Genomic DNA, 14,125 nt, shown 5'->3' with positions numbered 1-14,125 from the left:
GGGATATCTTGGGTTTTGCTCTGTACGTAGAGACAGGTTTGAGCCCTTTGTGTGTCTTGCCTTTGGCGGGCTTCAACCCTGGAGCCCGCCCCTTGGCTCCAGTGTGTCTGGAAGGACGAAACACTGTCCTTTGTCTCTAGGAAAGCCTGAATGCAACTAGTCCCGATGAGCTGAGTGGCTGTCCTTTCAGGACAGGACAGCCTAGGCTGTGCATGAATGGAAGGGACCTGTCAAAAGGCGAGGGTTTTGGGAGTGGACGCAGAATCAACCACTCCTCTTCTAACCAGAGGTACTGTTTAGGCTTGGGGGGACTTACCTTATTGACTTTTAGCTGTGCTGCTCTTCTCAGTTGGGATTTGCAGTGGCTTACCTTTCAACTCTCGTCTCACAGGCTTAAGCTTGTGACCCTGCAAGTGATTTTTCTACAAACTCTCTAACTTTGTGCAAGACTTGATTTAAGAAGTGTCTCACCTCCGTAGACTGTGCTCCAATTGACTTTGGCTGTCCTGGATCCCTGAAGACTCTTCCAGTCCATTGATACTGTTTGTCCCACATAGGTGGTAGCTTGTTATATACTGTTACTGCTGGGAAAGGCTTATCTAGATGTCATTGGAAGATTTAGTTGTCCTCACATATACTGAGAAACTGTCTAACATTTTCCCTTCTCTGACCTTTCCTTTCTCCAACCTCAGAATCTGAGTATAACTAGTGATATATAAATTCCATTACTGTCTTTGAAACATCTCATGGTGCAGGAATTGTGTATGAAGCATATCAAAAGATTATTCACTAGCTTGTTTTGATTCTGAAAAGTAATTTTAATGTATATTTACATGGTTACATAAACTGCCTTTTTAAAGAATGCTCATTTAAAACTTTATGTTAAATAAATAACTATAACTGAAACCTTGAGTGTAAGTGTTACTTAGCTACTTGTATTTACGGATTTCATTTGTACAGCTCTACAGCTCACATGTACCCCTCTTCAGATAGGCCTGGCTGCTCCATCACCCTACCAACTTGTGTAGTACAGACCTGTACCCAAAGGTGGGTTACCTGATTCCAAGCAGATAAGTGTTGTGTAGTGTCACAAAGTGTGACTGCAGCAATTATTACCTAACAGGGATAGAAATGGGATTGTGTCATAGGACTGTGGACTTTTGGACATCCTGGCAGGTTTCGCAGTATTTTTAGTGGAGGCCGGGAAACCCCTCGTAGAGGTAGGGCAAGATAGGATATTTCTTTTCATTTTCATTCATAAATACAAATCTTTACCAACCACCATGCCCCTACTGTGTTAAGAGTTGTACTGCTGCACCCTTACAGTAAGTAAATAACATGCCTTTGAAAAACGTTTTGTCAGGAACAGGGTCTCCCCTAATTGCACCCCGCATAGGGGCTGGTCTAAGCCAGCCGATCAATCAAACCCGCAAGCTCCGCCGGACCACCCCCACATGAAGTGCAGTGGAAGATACCTGCATGGCTATTTCCAGAAATCAGAATCAGAGTACGGGGACTTGTATATACTACTCTTGGCGTCTCCCTCACCCTATAGGGATTGCATGTCCCCTACCTATACACTACCCTTAAATGTCCGATGACATTTTCTCCTTGGGCAACTGATTTTTCAGTATAGGATTTGGGAGAGTACCCTTTTCTTTTTCCAAACCCGTTTGTTCTAAGGTGTGCATCTATCTTTAAAACTGTGTACCCATAGGCTTTGGACAGGTCTTGTGCAGGAGGCTTAAGATTTCTGGAAACCCTTCCCAGGCGCTTCCCTGTGGGACTGGGCTGCTTTTAGACACTGCAACTTACTTTCCTGGTTAAGGGAGGACTGCATTAGTTATAGGCGACTGTCGCCTATCTATAAAGCACTCCCTTTTATTATTGTGCAACTACTTTCTCGCCAGACTTTACTTAGAAGAAATCGATCATCTCTTTTCTTGATTATAACACTATGGAGTATAAAATGTTGTGTTGTCCCTCCTTGCAGCCAATTACTTTGTGTATATAGTATTATAGTATTTTAACGTTTTACCTGCTGTGGCAAGCTAGAAGAAGGACTTGCACCAAAGGTCATGTTTGAACATAGTTTTATTTACATTTAAAATAAACAAAAAAAGACCCACGGACCCTTCTACTAAAAGGGAGATCCCTTCCTAACGAAAATAAGGTGCTCGTCTACAGACGAAAAAAACCAAAGAATAGTCAAAACCTATCCACTAAACTGGCTCTACTCAAAACACAAAAAAAATAGTCGGAGTGCACTCTTGGTTCTTCACACAGGTTTCTCTGCCTGTCCCAGGAATCCCTCCTGGGTCTGGATCAAATGGTTGGAAGCAAATAACAGTTCTGCTCAAAATAAACAATTCTTGTCAGTCTATTAAAAGTTTCCCAAACTTCTAACAAAAAGTCTCAAGTTCCTGGAAAAACAAAATGTTCAAACTTCTTTAGATGGAGGGATATTTTTCTGCTCTCTTCCCACCAACTTGGTCGACCTCTCCCCACTTCTGGGTGCCTCTGTGCTCCCATAATATCCGCTTTTCACTCTGCCTGTTGTGCCTCTATGCTCCCATAATATCTGCTTTTCACTCTGCCTGTTATGCGTCTTTGCTCCCATAATATCTGCTTTTCACTCTGCCTGTTGTGTGTCTGTGCTCCCATAATATCTGCTTTTCACTCTGCCTGCTGTGCCGGTGTGCCTCCTTTGGGTTCACCCTAACCCAATAGCTCACTCCGTTCTTTGGGGTTACTATCCCTGTTAGGTAAAGAGTTGGGGTAGTACCCTTAGGGTGCACTACAACAACCTCAGGCTCCTGGTAATAGGATCCGACCTTTGGTATAAGTCTGAACTACACATGTTGGTAATGTGACCTAGCAGCCAGGCTTATCTCAAGATGGGTCAATGTGAGCAGTAGGGTAGTTACGCAGAAATTCACAGTGACAAGTATTCAAACAAACACTGATACTCAAGGTGTCTTGATAAAACAATTAATAATTATATTACCAGTCATTTCAATAGGCCTTCTTCAGAAGGGAGCAATATAAAAACACACCTAAGAAATACACACTCTTACGTTTCTCAGAATCAGTAAAGACCCATTGGTGATGGCACACAGACCCTTCATACACTCAGGTGACTTAAATATCTAGGACACTGTGGACATTACTATTTTACGGGTACATTCAGAGTAGGCTTTGAGGGTGTCAAAAGAAAGAGTTATTAGAACAAGCAAAAAAATCACAAATTTTCTTAAGCAGGCAAATACCTTTGGACCCCCCAATGTATAACAAGAGGAGAGAAGAGTCATTCAAGAGACCAGGCTAAGGCAATGCCAATGAGCAAAAGTCTATGTAGCTGAAGCACTTCTTGCAGGTGAGTAAAAGTCTTTGCACAATCTTTTTAGAAGTCTTTAGTGAAAAGGATGAATCAAATGTAGGGCCACAAGCCGGGAGACTTGTGAAGTAGAACCATATCTACACAGAGAGGAAGTTCTTTCAGACTTTACAGTACCTTTAGGTTGAAGAAAAATGCAGCAGATGACTTCTGTTCCTGTGCAGCTCGGCAGATCCTCGTGTTCCTGGGTCTCAGTCATGGCGACAAGAGAGAGACTTCTGGGGACTCCTGCACTACAACGGAACGGTCACTGATGGTAACCGGAAAACTTCAAACAAGTGGCACTTCAGTGTTTCAGGTTCTCGCATCTACCGCATTCAGCAATACTGCGGTTCTTGGCTGTCAAGGTGGGCCTTCCTTGCATTTGGGGTCCTGCACTCTGTTGAGGGCTCAGGCACGGTCAGTCCTGCTTCCTGGCAGTCCGGAGGATCTTCCTGGAGCTCTTGGCCAACTTAAAGGCAACGCACACAAACTGATGTTCCTCTCCCTGGCTATTCGGTTCCAGCAGCATCTCTGTGGAATTTCAACCAGCTCTGAGAAGGATGTCCAGGTGGCTTGCTTTGGAGTTGATTGGTCCCACCAACTGAAAGGGAAAAGTCGTCCTTCCAAGGGGCTTTTCTGTTGATATGAATTTGGAGCTTCAGCACAGCAGCAGGGTTTCACCGGGCAAACCAACCGTCCAGGAGTTGCAGCAGGCGTCCTCTTCAAGTTCTTCTTCGGATTTCATCGTCCAGTGGTCGACTCTGCCTTCCAAGCCAAAAAGCCTCGCCTTTTATACAGGTTTCTCCCATTCATTCTAGCCTGGCTGTCAATCACCCAGCAGGGTGGCTGTCCTTGTTCGACAGCCAGCTGACCAATCACCTAGGAGTGCATTCCTGTCTCCTAGGAGACCAAGCACAGGGATTTTCAGGCACCTCCCTCACTTCCTGCCCCCACCAGACTTTCTGGAGCCAGAAGCAGGCTTCACTCGTGAAGCCCGCCAAAGACAAAACGAACAAAGGGACCAAACCTGGTTTGGCGCGCAGAGTAAATCTCAAGAAGGACCTAAAGAACAAGAAATGGCGAAAAAAGAAGACCTAGCCATTTTGACCAAATTGGCACCCATGGGTGCTTTGTGGTAAAAAAAAAAAAATGACGGTAGTAAAAAGTAACCACTGCCACCAGCCATTAATTGTGTAAACGGTAACAAAAATATTTACATGAGAAGCTAGACAAAGGGACTACTAAGTATCCCCTCCAGCACTCTATGGTAAGATAGTGTGTGCTGGGTCTAGAGAGTTACAATTGTAAGTAAAGTCAATTTCACTCTACTGTTCTGGGAAACAGTAGTTAATCCAAGAGAAAGGTATTTAAACCTTGGGAAATCTGGAAGACTTCCCTGTGCCACTGCAGTGTGACACAATGCAAAATGATGCCTATGGAGTTTGTCAGACTCCATCAACCAAAAGAGAAACAGAATTAAAATCACACTAAAATACATGAGAGAGTGGGAAAAGGTCACACTCTCTCCAGGTAAAAATGAAAAGATCCTAGAGTCCAGCAAAAGAGCTGAGGGTCTCTAAGGTAGAGATGAATTAGCACCTTTCTGAGGATTCCCCCTAACACTAAGGTTGAATGGAATTAGCACAGAAATGAGAATTTTCCCTAACACACGGGTGTCCAGGTGGGCACCAGGTTCAATAGTAATCAATTCGTCAGGGACTGATCACGCAGCACCCACGATGGCTCGAGTCCAAAAGGCACAGGATTATCTTTGTCATTGATTGTATGCTGCATCATCCAGATGTGCAAAAAGCCCAATTCCCTTGAAAGGGGGAGACATTCTGCCCTGGCTTGCAGCCTCGGATGCCTTTGCGCTCGACTTTTGAGCCACAGCGCTCCAAGACATTTTTTTTTTCGGAAGCATTCCAGCATATAGTTGTCCCTTCTCATGGGAACCCAGCCATCCCCAGTGTTATGAACAAACTTTTATTTTCCAGTTGAAGGCAAGCCCATCGACGTTGAAAGAATGTTCTGGCTTTGCGCCTCCATTCCTAGGCAAAGAGGAGACCATGGGACATTTAAAAAAAATAATTGCCAACAACCTCATCCTAGTGGGATCAGTGCTTTTTTGCAACAATGAAGGAGAGCCGAGATTCACTCATTGAATGTAACCTCTGTAACAAGGGCTCATTCATGGGTGTGGTCTGTTCCGACACCCTGCCTCCTAAGAAGGACGACTGCAGGAGTTTATTTTCTGCAAAGATTCGCCCAGGATGCCGGGTGGGAGACCAAACAGCACCTTCGTCAGTCGCTCACGTATCACTTTGGGGTTCATAGCTTGATAGGATCCATACTCCGAGACATCGTGGTTGACTCCAAAACACCAGATAGAGACAATCAGGGGTCACTTATCGACGTCACTTATAGAGGTGTAGTCTCTACATCGCTTGAAACTGGAGGCCTTCAATGAACTAGATTTCACAGTTCTACCCTAAATGACAGAGAGAAGGTCCTGAGGGGGTACAGCGTGTGAGCATGTAGAAAATACTAACTGAGGTCACAGGGCATGGTGTGCCCTATATTTGGGCTGGACAGAGTCACTTCTGGAGCCAAGGAGTGGCCCATTAGAAGAAGGTTGATGGCGAGGCATACCTTACCCCCTGCTGTTAAAGATTTTCCGGTACCAGCCTTCGTTGCCCATGAAGTATCTAAGATGGCGCTTCTGTGTTAGGGCGCTATCCATTCAAAATAAGTAACATTCTGATCACGCAGTAAGATCATTCAACAGCATCCCTAGTGCATGGAGAAAAAGAAGCTGAAGCATGGGGGTACATACGCGAGGTCCCACATAAACCAGCTGCTTCACATCTGGTGCCAACAACTATAATGAAGCCATGACAGAGCCTCCTGTGGAGCTGCAGCAGCACCACTTCCCACAGGTTAGAGATGCATGGATTCTGACTGTGCCTGGATTGATTTCAAAAGAGGGGACATATGTGGGGAGTTATCCATTGGAACGTCTGACCCCACGCTATGACGAGCTTAAACAAGTCCTGGGAAGCTGACCCGGTCTACCGCAGATCTACTGGAGAGGAATCCAGAATGATCATGGAAGTTACTACAGAACTCAAAGAAATCATTGAAAGAAGTGAAGACAAATGAGCAAATATGGGGTCGATGGAGCTCTACAACTTGCCACAGCACCCCGAACTTGACACAAGTTATTATACTTTTCCTCACCCTTAAGAGAAAAATCAGAGATAAAACAAATGGACGCAAAGAAGAAACTAGCACTGTATGAAGGTACTAATGCAAACTCTGTGGCATGGAGTAGTTTCCAACACAAATGGCCCAACAAAGACTGCTGCAGATCATTACAGCTGCCTCTGAGAAAGGGAACTCTACATGTGTCAAACCCCCACCCACCCTTGCCCGGATATATACAGATGTCGAACATCAGGAGATGTACTCACAAGCTTCCCGAGGTGAAAACTCTTCCCGATCTTGCAGGCCTTCAAGAACAATACCACAGGCCCCATCCGATACATGTGATATTCAAGTGTCTCCACAAGCTAAAAGAACAATGAGCCAAAGGCAAGCCTCTTTAAATGTATACATGACTTAGTTACACATGCTTGCAAGTGTACATACATACATGCACAAACTTGGATTAAATTACTAGTATGTGGGATATAATTTAGAAAGATTTATCAAAAACAGATTCACGACTTCATCCGTGGTCTTTTCATTGCAAATTTCTTTCAGTCTTGTATTCATTTTTTACTTTCAAGAGAGCTGGAGTACAATTTTTCTCCACTTTCTAGTTTTGTTTACCCCTATCCCTACCTGTTAAATTCTTTTTTTTAAGCTGCTCTGCGATAACCAGACCTAAGAGATGGAGAGGATAAAAATTCCCCAAAATCAATATGACTCATTTGAGCATTCTAAAGCTCATATCTATCCGAGATGCATACCGCCAAGAGGCAGCTTGGCTGCACACTCCTATGCAAACTCACGGTGCAATGACAAAAAGGAAATACTCACCCCTGCTTTTATGGTGCCTTAACATTTTCCGGGATTCTGTGTTTGGGGTTTTGGGAGGGTTAGACACTCCAAACTCACACATTGTCCACCCTTACCCACAAACAAACACTCTCCTGCTTTACGTTCTCCTCACCCCCATTTTTCTTCCACCAGTCCCCAACCTTTCTCTATTTCACTGTTTTTCTCTGGCCCACTTTATTTTACTACGGATATCTGGGAAGGTCGTCTGGAACTCATTTGTTGAACTGTCTTTATTCCTTTTTGCTGTAATGGTTCATCAAACTGATTCACTTCTCCCCTACCTGCATAAGAACAATGGCTTATTCAAGGCAACCCAACCGTCTCACTGGCTCCCCTGAAATCCATCCATGATGCTGCAGCCTGCCTCATCGCAGTGACAAGGATATTGGGCCAGATCACCCCTTTATTCAAGGATCTACACCAGCTGCCAATGCATAGCGGCCCACCCCTCAGAGAAACGTAAGAAGTCAGGCAGTCAGTGCCAGGCCAGAACCCACAACATTGTAAGGCTGGAAACTAGGAACTGATTAAAAAAAAAAAATAAAAAAAAAAAGGAGGTATCCCAGAAATAGGCTGTCTCATTCTATGCTGCTGGACTATGGAACAACTCATCAACAATCACTGGAGTGGCACCCCAGGAAAGAATGGATGACCCTGCTGTTCAACGAGAACCTCTTCCACCACTAACCCTATCACCCCCCAACCCACCTCTTTCCTCTCTTTTACTAACCTCCCATCTTCTCCCAGTCTTCCTTTCTCTGTATTCTCTCCTTTTATACACTGCTCCATTGCTAACCAGATAGATCTGCACTATATCAATCCCGCTTTATACTTCCATATATGGTCCTGCAACGCGACTCTCAACCCCCGGGTGAACCTGACCCCATCACCCACACACATGTACAGTAGCTTGCCCGATAGCCTGCAGGTTTAGAGAACTCCCTTATATATACATACATTATCCTACCTTTTGCACCAGGGGCTACAACACAAAACTAAAAGGATACTGGTCACATAGTTGAAAAAGTTTTCATATTGGAAGTTTCCTTGGCGACAGATTTTGGCAATTGCTTTCAGGAACATGGCCTCCCCTCTGGGCCACTCGTGCTGCAGAAGAACCACCACGTGTCCCAAGGCCATGTCATCCCGGTTATCCGTGAACGCTCTGAGCTGGGGTGAAAGGGCACAGATTAGCAGTCAGCAAATCAAAGAACACTATACATCGCCAGGACATCCTCCTAAAGCACAGCATCAAAAGCCAGGTCTGTGAAGTGTGAAGAAGAGGTGCAACATGTGGCACCCCACTATATTGTATGAGCAAATACCTGTTCCGGATGGCAGTACAAACTCCCAGACTCTGAAAGAGGGTTCAAGGGTCTTTACTTGACAAATAGAGAAAGGTATTGCCTCTTTACTCTGGCTAGGTAGTGGAGAGAGTTCACTAATGGGCCTCTCTCGCAACCTCCAATGGGCCGGCTCCACCCCAAGATCAGGCTTATTGAAAGAAGCAATCGGTAACACATACTATCGAAGACTAGCTATTGCTGGGGGTCTAAAGGCCAAAGCATTAACCCTCCGACTCTCTTGTGGGTTCTTCTATGGAGTCCCTAATGGACTGCTCGCTCCCCAGATGTTTTAAAAAAGAATGATGTGGTTTTGATATGTGCCAACGTCAGACACTCTCTTAGCTGCCTTTCTCACTTTTGTTTGATCTTACTACCCCCTCAATTCTATTCTAACTCTCCCCCTGCTCCTGCCCCTTCCTCTCCTTTCCCTGATCTTACTACTCCCTCTATTCTACTCAAACTCTCCCCCTGCTACTGCCCCTTCTCTACTTTCCCTGATCGTACTACTCTCTCTATTCTACTCAAACTCTCCCCCTGCTCCTACCCTTTCTCTCCTTTCCCTGATCTTACTACTGCGAAGGGAGGCTGAAAGCAAAGAGGGGCCTGCGCCCGTAAGAGGGGGGACCCAAGGGTGAATCCATCACCTGAGAAAAGCCATAGTGAACACGGCGGAGGGAGGCTGAAAGCAAAGAGGGGCCTGCGCCCTGAAGAGGGGGACCCAAGGGTGAATCCATCACCTGAGAAAAGCCATAGTGAACACGGCGGAGGGAGGCTGAAAGCAAAGAGGGGCCTGCGCCCTGAAGAGGGGGACCCAGGGGTGAAGCCAACACCCAAGAAACACATAGAACAGAACTTTGTGTTTGTTGTTTTTGTAAACCTATCGGGCCCTCAGACTCGGGAGACACAACCACTGAAGGCCCTGATACTGATAGGAACTGTTTTGGAGATCCCGGAAGAGAAAGATCCAGGGGGTGAAAAAACTATCATCCAACAAAACGAGGCACCGGGGTCAATGCCCCGAAGAGAGGGACCCAGGTGTGAAAGTATTACCCAATATGCATTTGGAATTGAACTTATTTGTTTTTGTTATTTCCATATGTCAGGCCCTCGAAGGCAAGAGACTTTCTAGAGAAACGAGACTTGGCCATCGACAGCCCTGACAGCTGCAAACAGAACTGTTGCCTCGTGCTGGGAGAGCTTGATACTGTGCTGTGCTCCAAGATTCCACCTTACCCCGTGCTCAAAACATGGGGAACGAAGACCAAGGCTACCATATCCTGATATATTATTTGAGAACACTTTATTTCTTGAAAACTATCCCACACCCTTTTTGTATTAGTTGTAAGGTTTGGCAATAGGTTTCGTAGTATAGACATTTGACACAACGCCACTAGGACTGCCTTATTTTCATTTGATGGTCGACGCTTGCCACCATCTTAGATTTAGGTTTAGATCAGGTGTTTTTCCAACCTGCATACAGTTTAATAAGCGCCCTTGAACTGTGATCACTTGTGTCTGTCTTTACTGCTGCCACCATGAGTTCCTTACATATGGTATCAGGTGTGGGATATGATTCAACTGATGCAAATTGCTAATAATTGTAGAACCACCCGAAGGGGAAAAAAGGATAGTTTATCTCTTAGACTCTGACCGCGTATCCACGTTGAAAGAGATATTATCCTCTCAACTACTTATTCCATCTAGTTAACAGGACCTATTCTTTAAGACTCAAGTTCTACTAGATACCTTTCCTCTATTGCACTATAACCTATAACCCTGGTACCAAATAATTCAAAAGATTCAGCCAGTCTTTTCTTTCATTAGACCAAGTGCACTGAATCCTCCTCCCTCTGAGCCCTTTTTTTCCCCCATGGTGTTCAGTCTTCATCGGCGGCAGGACCATCAGGGTTACAAATCAATGAATCCCAATCTACTCCTTTGACAGACTAAGAATCTGAGCACTCCAAAGATTTTTAAACCCTATCCGAAGGAGTCGAGAGTTGTTTCTTCTCTGATTCAGACACTACAGAGGGAACTCCCTGCCCCTTTCTGTTCACTGCCTTTGTTGCCTGTCTGTAGTTATTGCCTATGCTTTCTTGACTGCAGTACTCCTCACACTATGGCCTCGTTCAATATTTTACCCTGGGTTTTGGGGGCACGTCCCTGCCCTCAAGTGTTACACATGGGCACCGAGCAGCTTTGCTCGGTTCACAGCGTTCCCGACTTCTAAGAGGTCAGGTGTCCTTTCTTGCTTCCCCGTTCTGGAGACGCTGGCGGTTGTCAGGGAAACCACGCCACAGGAGTAAGCGGCGTCTCATAATCAGCTGACTCTGACGCTCCTTCGGCCAAATAAAAACACACGTTGCGCAAGACACGGCTCATCTAATTAGCGTTGCTAATCTCGCCATCATTCGTGTGTACTCTCTTGGATGAATCCTGTGCCTGACCCCGGACTGGTTATCGGACTTGCATCTCGTGCACCCCTTGCCTGCCTTTGGAATTGCCAGTTGTTGACTCGACTTCGGAACGCCTCCGGACCTGCCTTTGTGTTATCCTTTACGGTCAGTTTTTTCTCCTCCTTGCAAGACTACCTGAAGCCCGACCTCGGAACGCTTTCTGACCTGCCTATTGTCTGGCCCTTATTTGACTACGTCTCTCCTTCCCGCTGGTTGTGTATTACTTTACACTTGTTGATCCGGTTCTTCTGTTTACATTTCAAGCATTAGCCGGACTACCGCTTCCTTTGTTTACTGATTACGCTTCTTACTAATTTTTTTTTTTTTTAACTTCTTTTTATTGGTTTTACAACAAGAGGTAAAGTGCATTCCCAACTCCCCCCCTTCCCCTCCTCCCCTTGAAAGCAATTGCTTATGTCCGTGGTCCATTATCGCCATGGGCCACTCGCCAAAGGTTATTAAGTTCATAACAGAGGAACCATCGTCCCGGCCACCCCCCTCTCTCCCCTGGGATTGGCCTCTCCTTGTCCGTGAACACATGTGTTGGCACCTTGGAGTTGTGTCTATATTGTCCATTGTTTGCTCCGGCCCCGGCCAGGCCGCCTCCTCCCCACTCACTGTGTTCCCTCTGGTCTATGTTCCGCCCCCGGGCATAGGCGGGCCAGCCTGTCCTCCTTCCGAGGCGTCCGAGTCACTCCTGTTGTTTTCCACCCCGTCTCCGAACAGGTCCTGCACCAGGGTGTTCAACGCCAGAATTCTGGCTCCGCTATTGCCTTCTCCCCTCTGTGTGGCTCTCGTCCAGACAGTCGTTTCAGCCATCGCCCATTTTTGTAGATTTGCCCACCAGCCCTCTGCCGAGGGTCCTTCACTCGTGTTCCATGCCATTGCTATGCGGCGCTTCGACAGTATTGTCATCAGGTCTTTCATTTTTGCCATGTGTGCCATCTGCCTGTCCCCCCTCGGGAACAGGCCCAGTATATAAGACCTAGGTGACCAGGCTTGCATATGGATTCATGCCGTCCTCGCTTTATCCTTCACCATATTCCAGAACTCTGTTATTTTGGGGCACGACCAGAACATGTGCACCATGTCTGCTTGTTCTTCCCAACAGCGTGGGCAGCTGGGAGTTTGTCCTTTTCTCATCTTCGTCATTCTTTTGGGAGTTAGGTATGCTCTATGGACTATGTAGATTTGCAGCTGTCTGAACCTGGCATTCCTAGAAACGTTTTTCGTGTATTGGAGGGTTCTATTCCATTCTCCATCCTGGAAGGGCTGCTGGAGCTCCTCTTCCCACTTTGCCCGCACATTCAGTATCTTCCTATTAGTGGAACCCAGTAGTTGCTCGTAGAGCCTGGACACAGTGTGTCCTCCTTCAGAAATGTCATACCAGGTATCCAGCGCACCCCCAGTATCCTCTGCCTCCGCCTCTGGCATGGTTTCCCACCTCTTCTTTATTGCTTGTACTAAGCTGTTATACAGGATGAACTGGCCCTTGTGCACCTCCTGCGCCTCCACCAGGGACTGGAATCCGACCCACTGTCCTTCTTGCCACAGGTCCCCTATTTGGGCTACCCCCTTGTCCTCCCATTGTGCCCTGTACGTGGCCAGGCTTGTTATGCGGGTATCTACCAGACCCGCCAAGGGGATCTGTCTCGAGCAGGGGTCCTGCATGCCTTGCGTCTTCCAGGCTCTTTCCCATAGCGTTCGGCCCAGCTGGGCCATGTTAGGAAGAGCCCTAGCCTGGGCAGCTGGCATCCACAAGAGTTCCCTCAGGTAATATTGCCTGAGTGCTGGTCGGAGAAGAATTGCGTCAATCGAAATATCCTCCCCCAGCCATCTCATCACAAATTGGAGTTGTGCCGCTAGGAAGTAATGCAAAAAGTCTGGGAGTTTGATGCCCCCCCACTCGTGGCTCCTCTGTAGTGTAGTCAGTGCTACCCTGTTTCTCCCCCCTCCCCACAGGAAGGTCCTCACCAAGGTGTGCAAGCGTTTAAAGAAAGCTCCCGGGATGTTGTAAGGGATATTGGTAAAATAATATAGGAGCCGGGGCAGGACCATCATCTTCAGTAAGGCCGCTCGACCTATCATCCCAAGCGGTAGGGTCTTCCAGAACTGCATGGCGTGCTCAATATTGTTCAGGGCGCCTGCGTGTTGGCTATGTGTGTGTCCGTGGTATCATGGTAAATGTCCACCCCCAGGTATCTAAAGGTGGTCGTGGTCCATGTGAGGCCCAGGTGCGGCAGTTGATCTGGTGGCACTTTTCGCAGGCCCGCCAGGGGGAACAATGAGGATTTCTCCCTGTTAACAGTGATTCCCGATAGTCTACCGAATGCCCCTAGTGCCTCGAGTAAATCTCGCAGATGGGTGCGTGGGTTCTGGACGTAGAGCAGTATGTCGTCTGCGTAGATCGATATCTGGTGTGTCACCCCGTCAATCGCTATGCCCGTATCCATATAATCCATTCTTAGGAAAACCGCGAATGGCTCCAAAGCTAGAATATATAACATTGGTGACAGCGGGCACCCTTGTTTCGTACCTCGCCCTATGCTCCATTCCCCGGAGACAAGCCTACCCGTCTTGACCCTTGCTCTCGGGTCTTTGTAGAGCAACTTTATCCATCGAAGGAACCCCTGCCCTATCCAAAATTGGGCGAGTGCTCCCAAAAGCCAGTCCCAGCTCACCGAATCAAACGCTTTTATCGCATCTAGTGAAGCTACTGCGCACTCCCCCTCTACTTGGTTAGTCCTATCAATGACGTAATGGAGTCTCCGGAGATTCCATGTCGTGTTCCGTTCAGGTAAATACCCTGTCTGGTCAGTGTGGATCAGGGTGGGTATCACTCTCTTGAGCCGGTTAGCTAATGCCGCTGTCAGGATCTT

General features: G+C 46.8%; 1 protein-coding gene across 3 annotated transcripts in view; it reads right to left on the bottom strand.

Annotated features, from left to right (window-relative positions):
- Positions 1-14,125, bottom strand: part of INTS10 (integrator complex subunit 10) — a 372,357-nt gene that overhangs the window by 72,633 nt on the left and 285,599 nt on the right. For all 3 annotated transcript variants that reach the window (XM_069626653.1, XM_069626654.1, XM_069626655.1), the window contains one exon: positions 8,452-8,614. In XM_069626653.1, coding sequence (XP_069482754.1) covers positions 8,452-8,614 — 163 coding nt within the window. The remainder of the gene's footprint in view (positions 1-8,451; positions 8,615-14,125) is intronic.

This window comes from Ambystoma mexicanum, chromosome 6p, assembly GCF_040938575.1.
Source record: "Ambystoma mexicanum isolate Mex_15411 chromosome 6p, UKY_AmexF1_1, whole genome shotgun sequence".
Lineage (NCBI taxonomy): Eukaryota > Metazoa > Chordata > Amphibia > Caudata > Ambystomatidae > Ambystoma > Ambystoma mexicanum.
The sequence above is the reverse complement of the archived record's forward strand: the minus strand, read 5'-3'. Positions and strand labels throughout refer to the sequence as shown.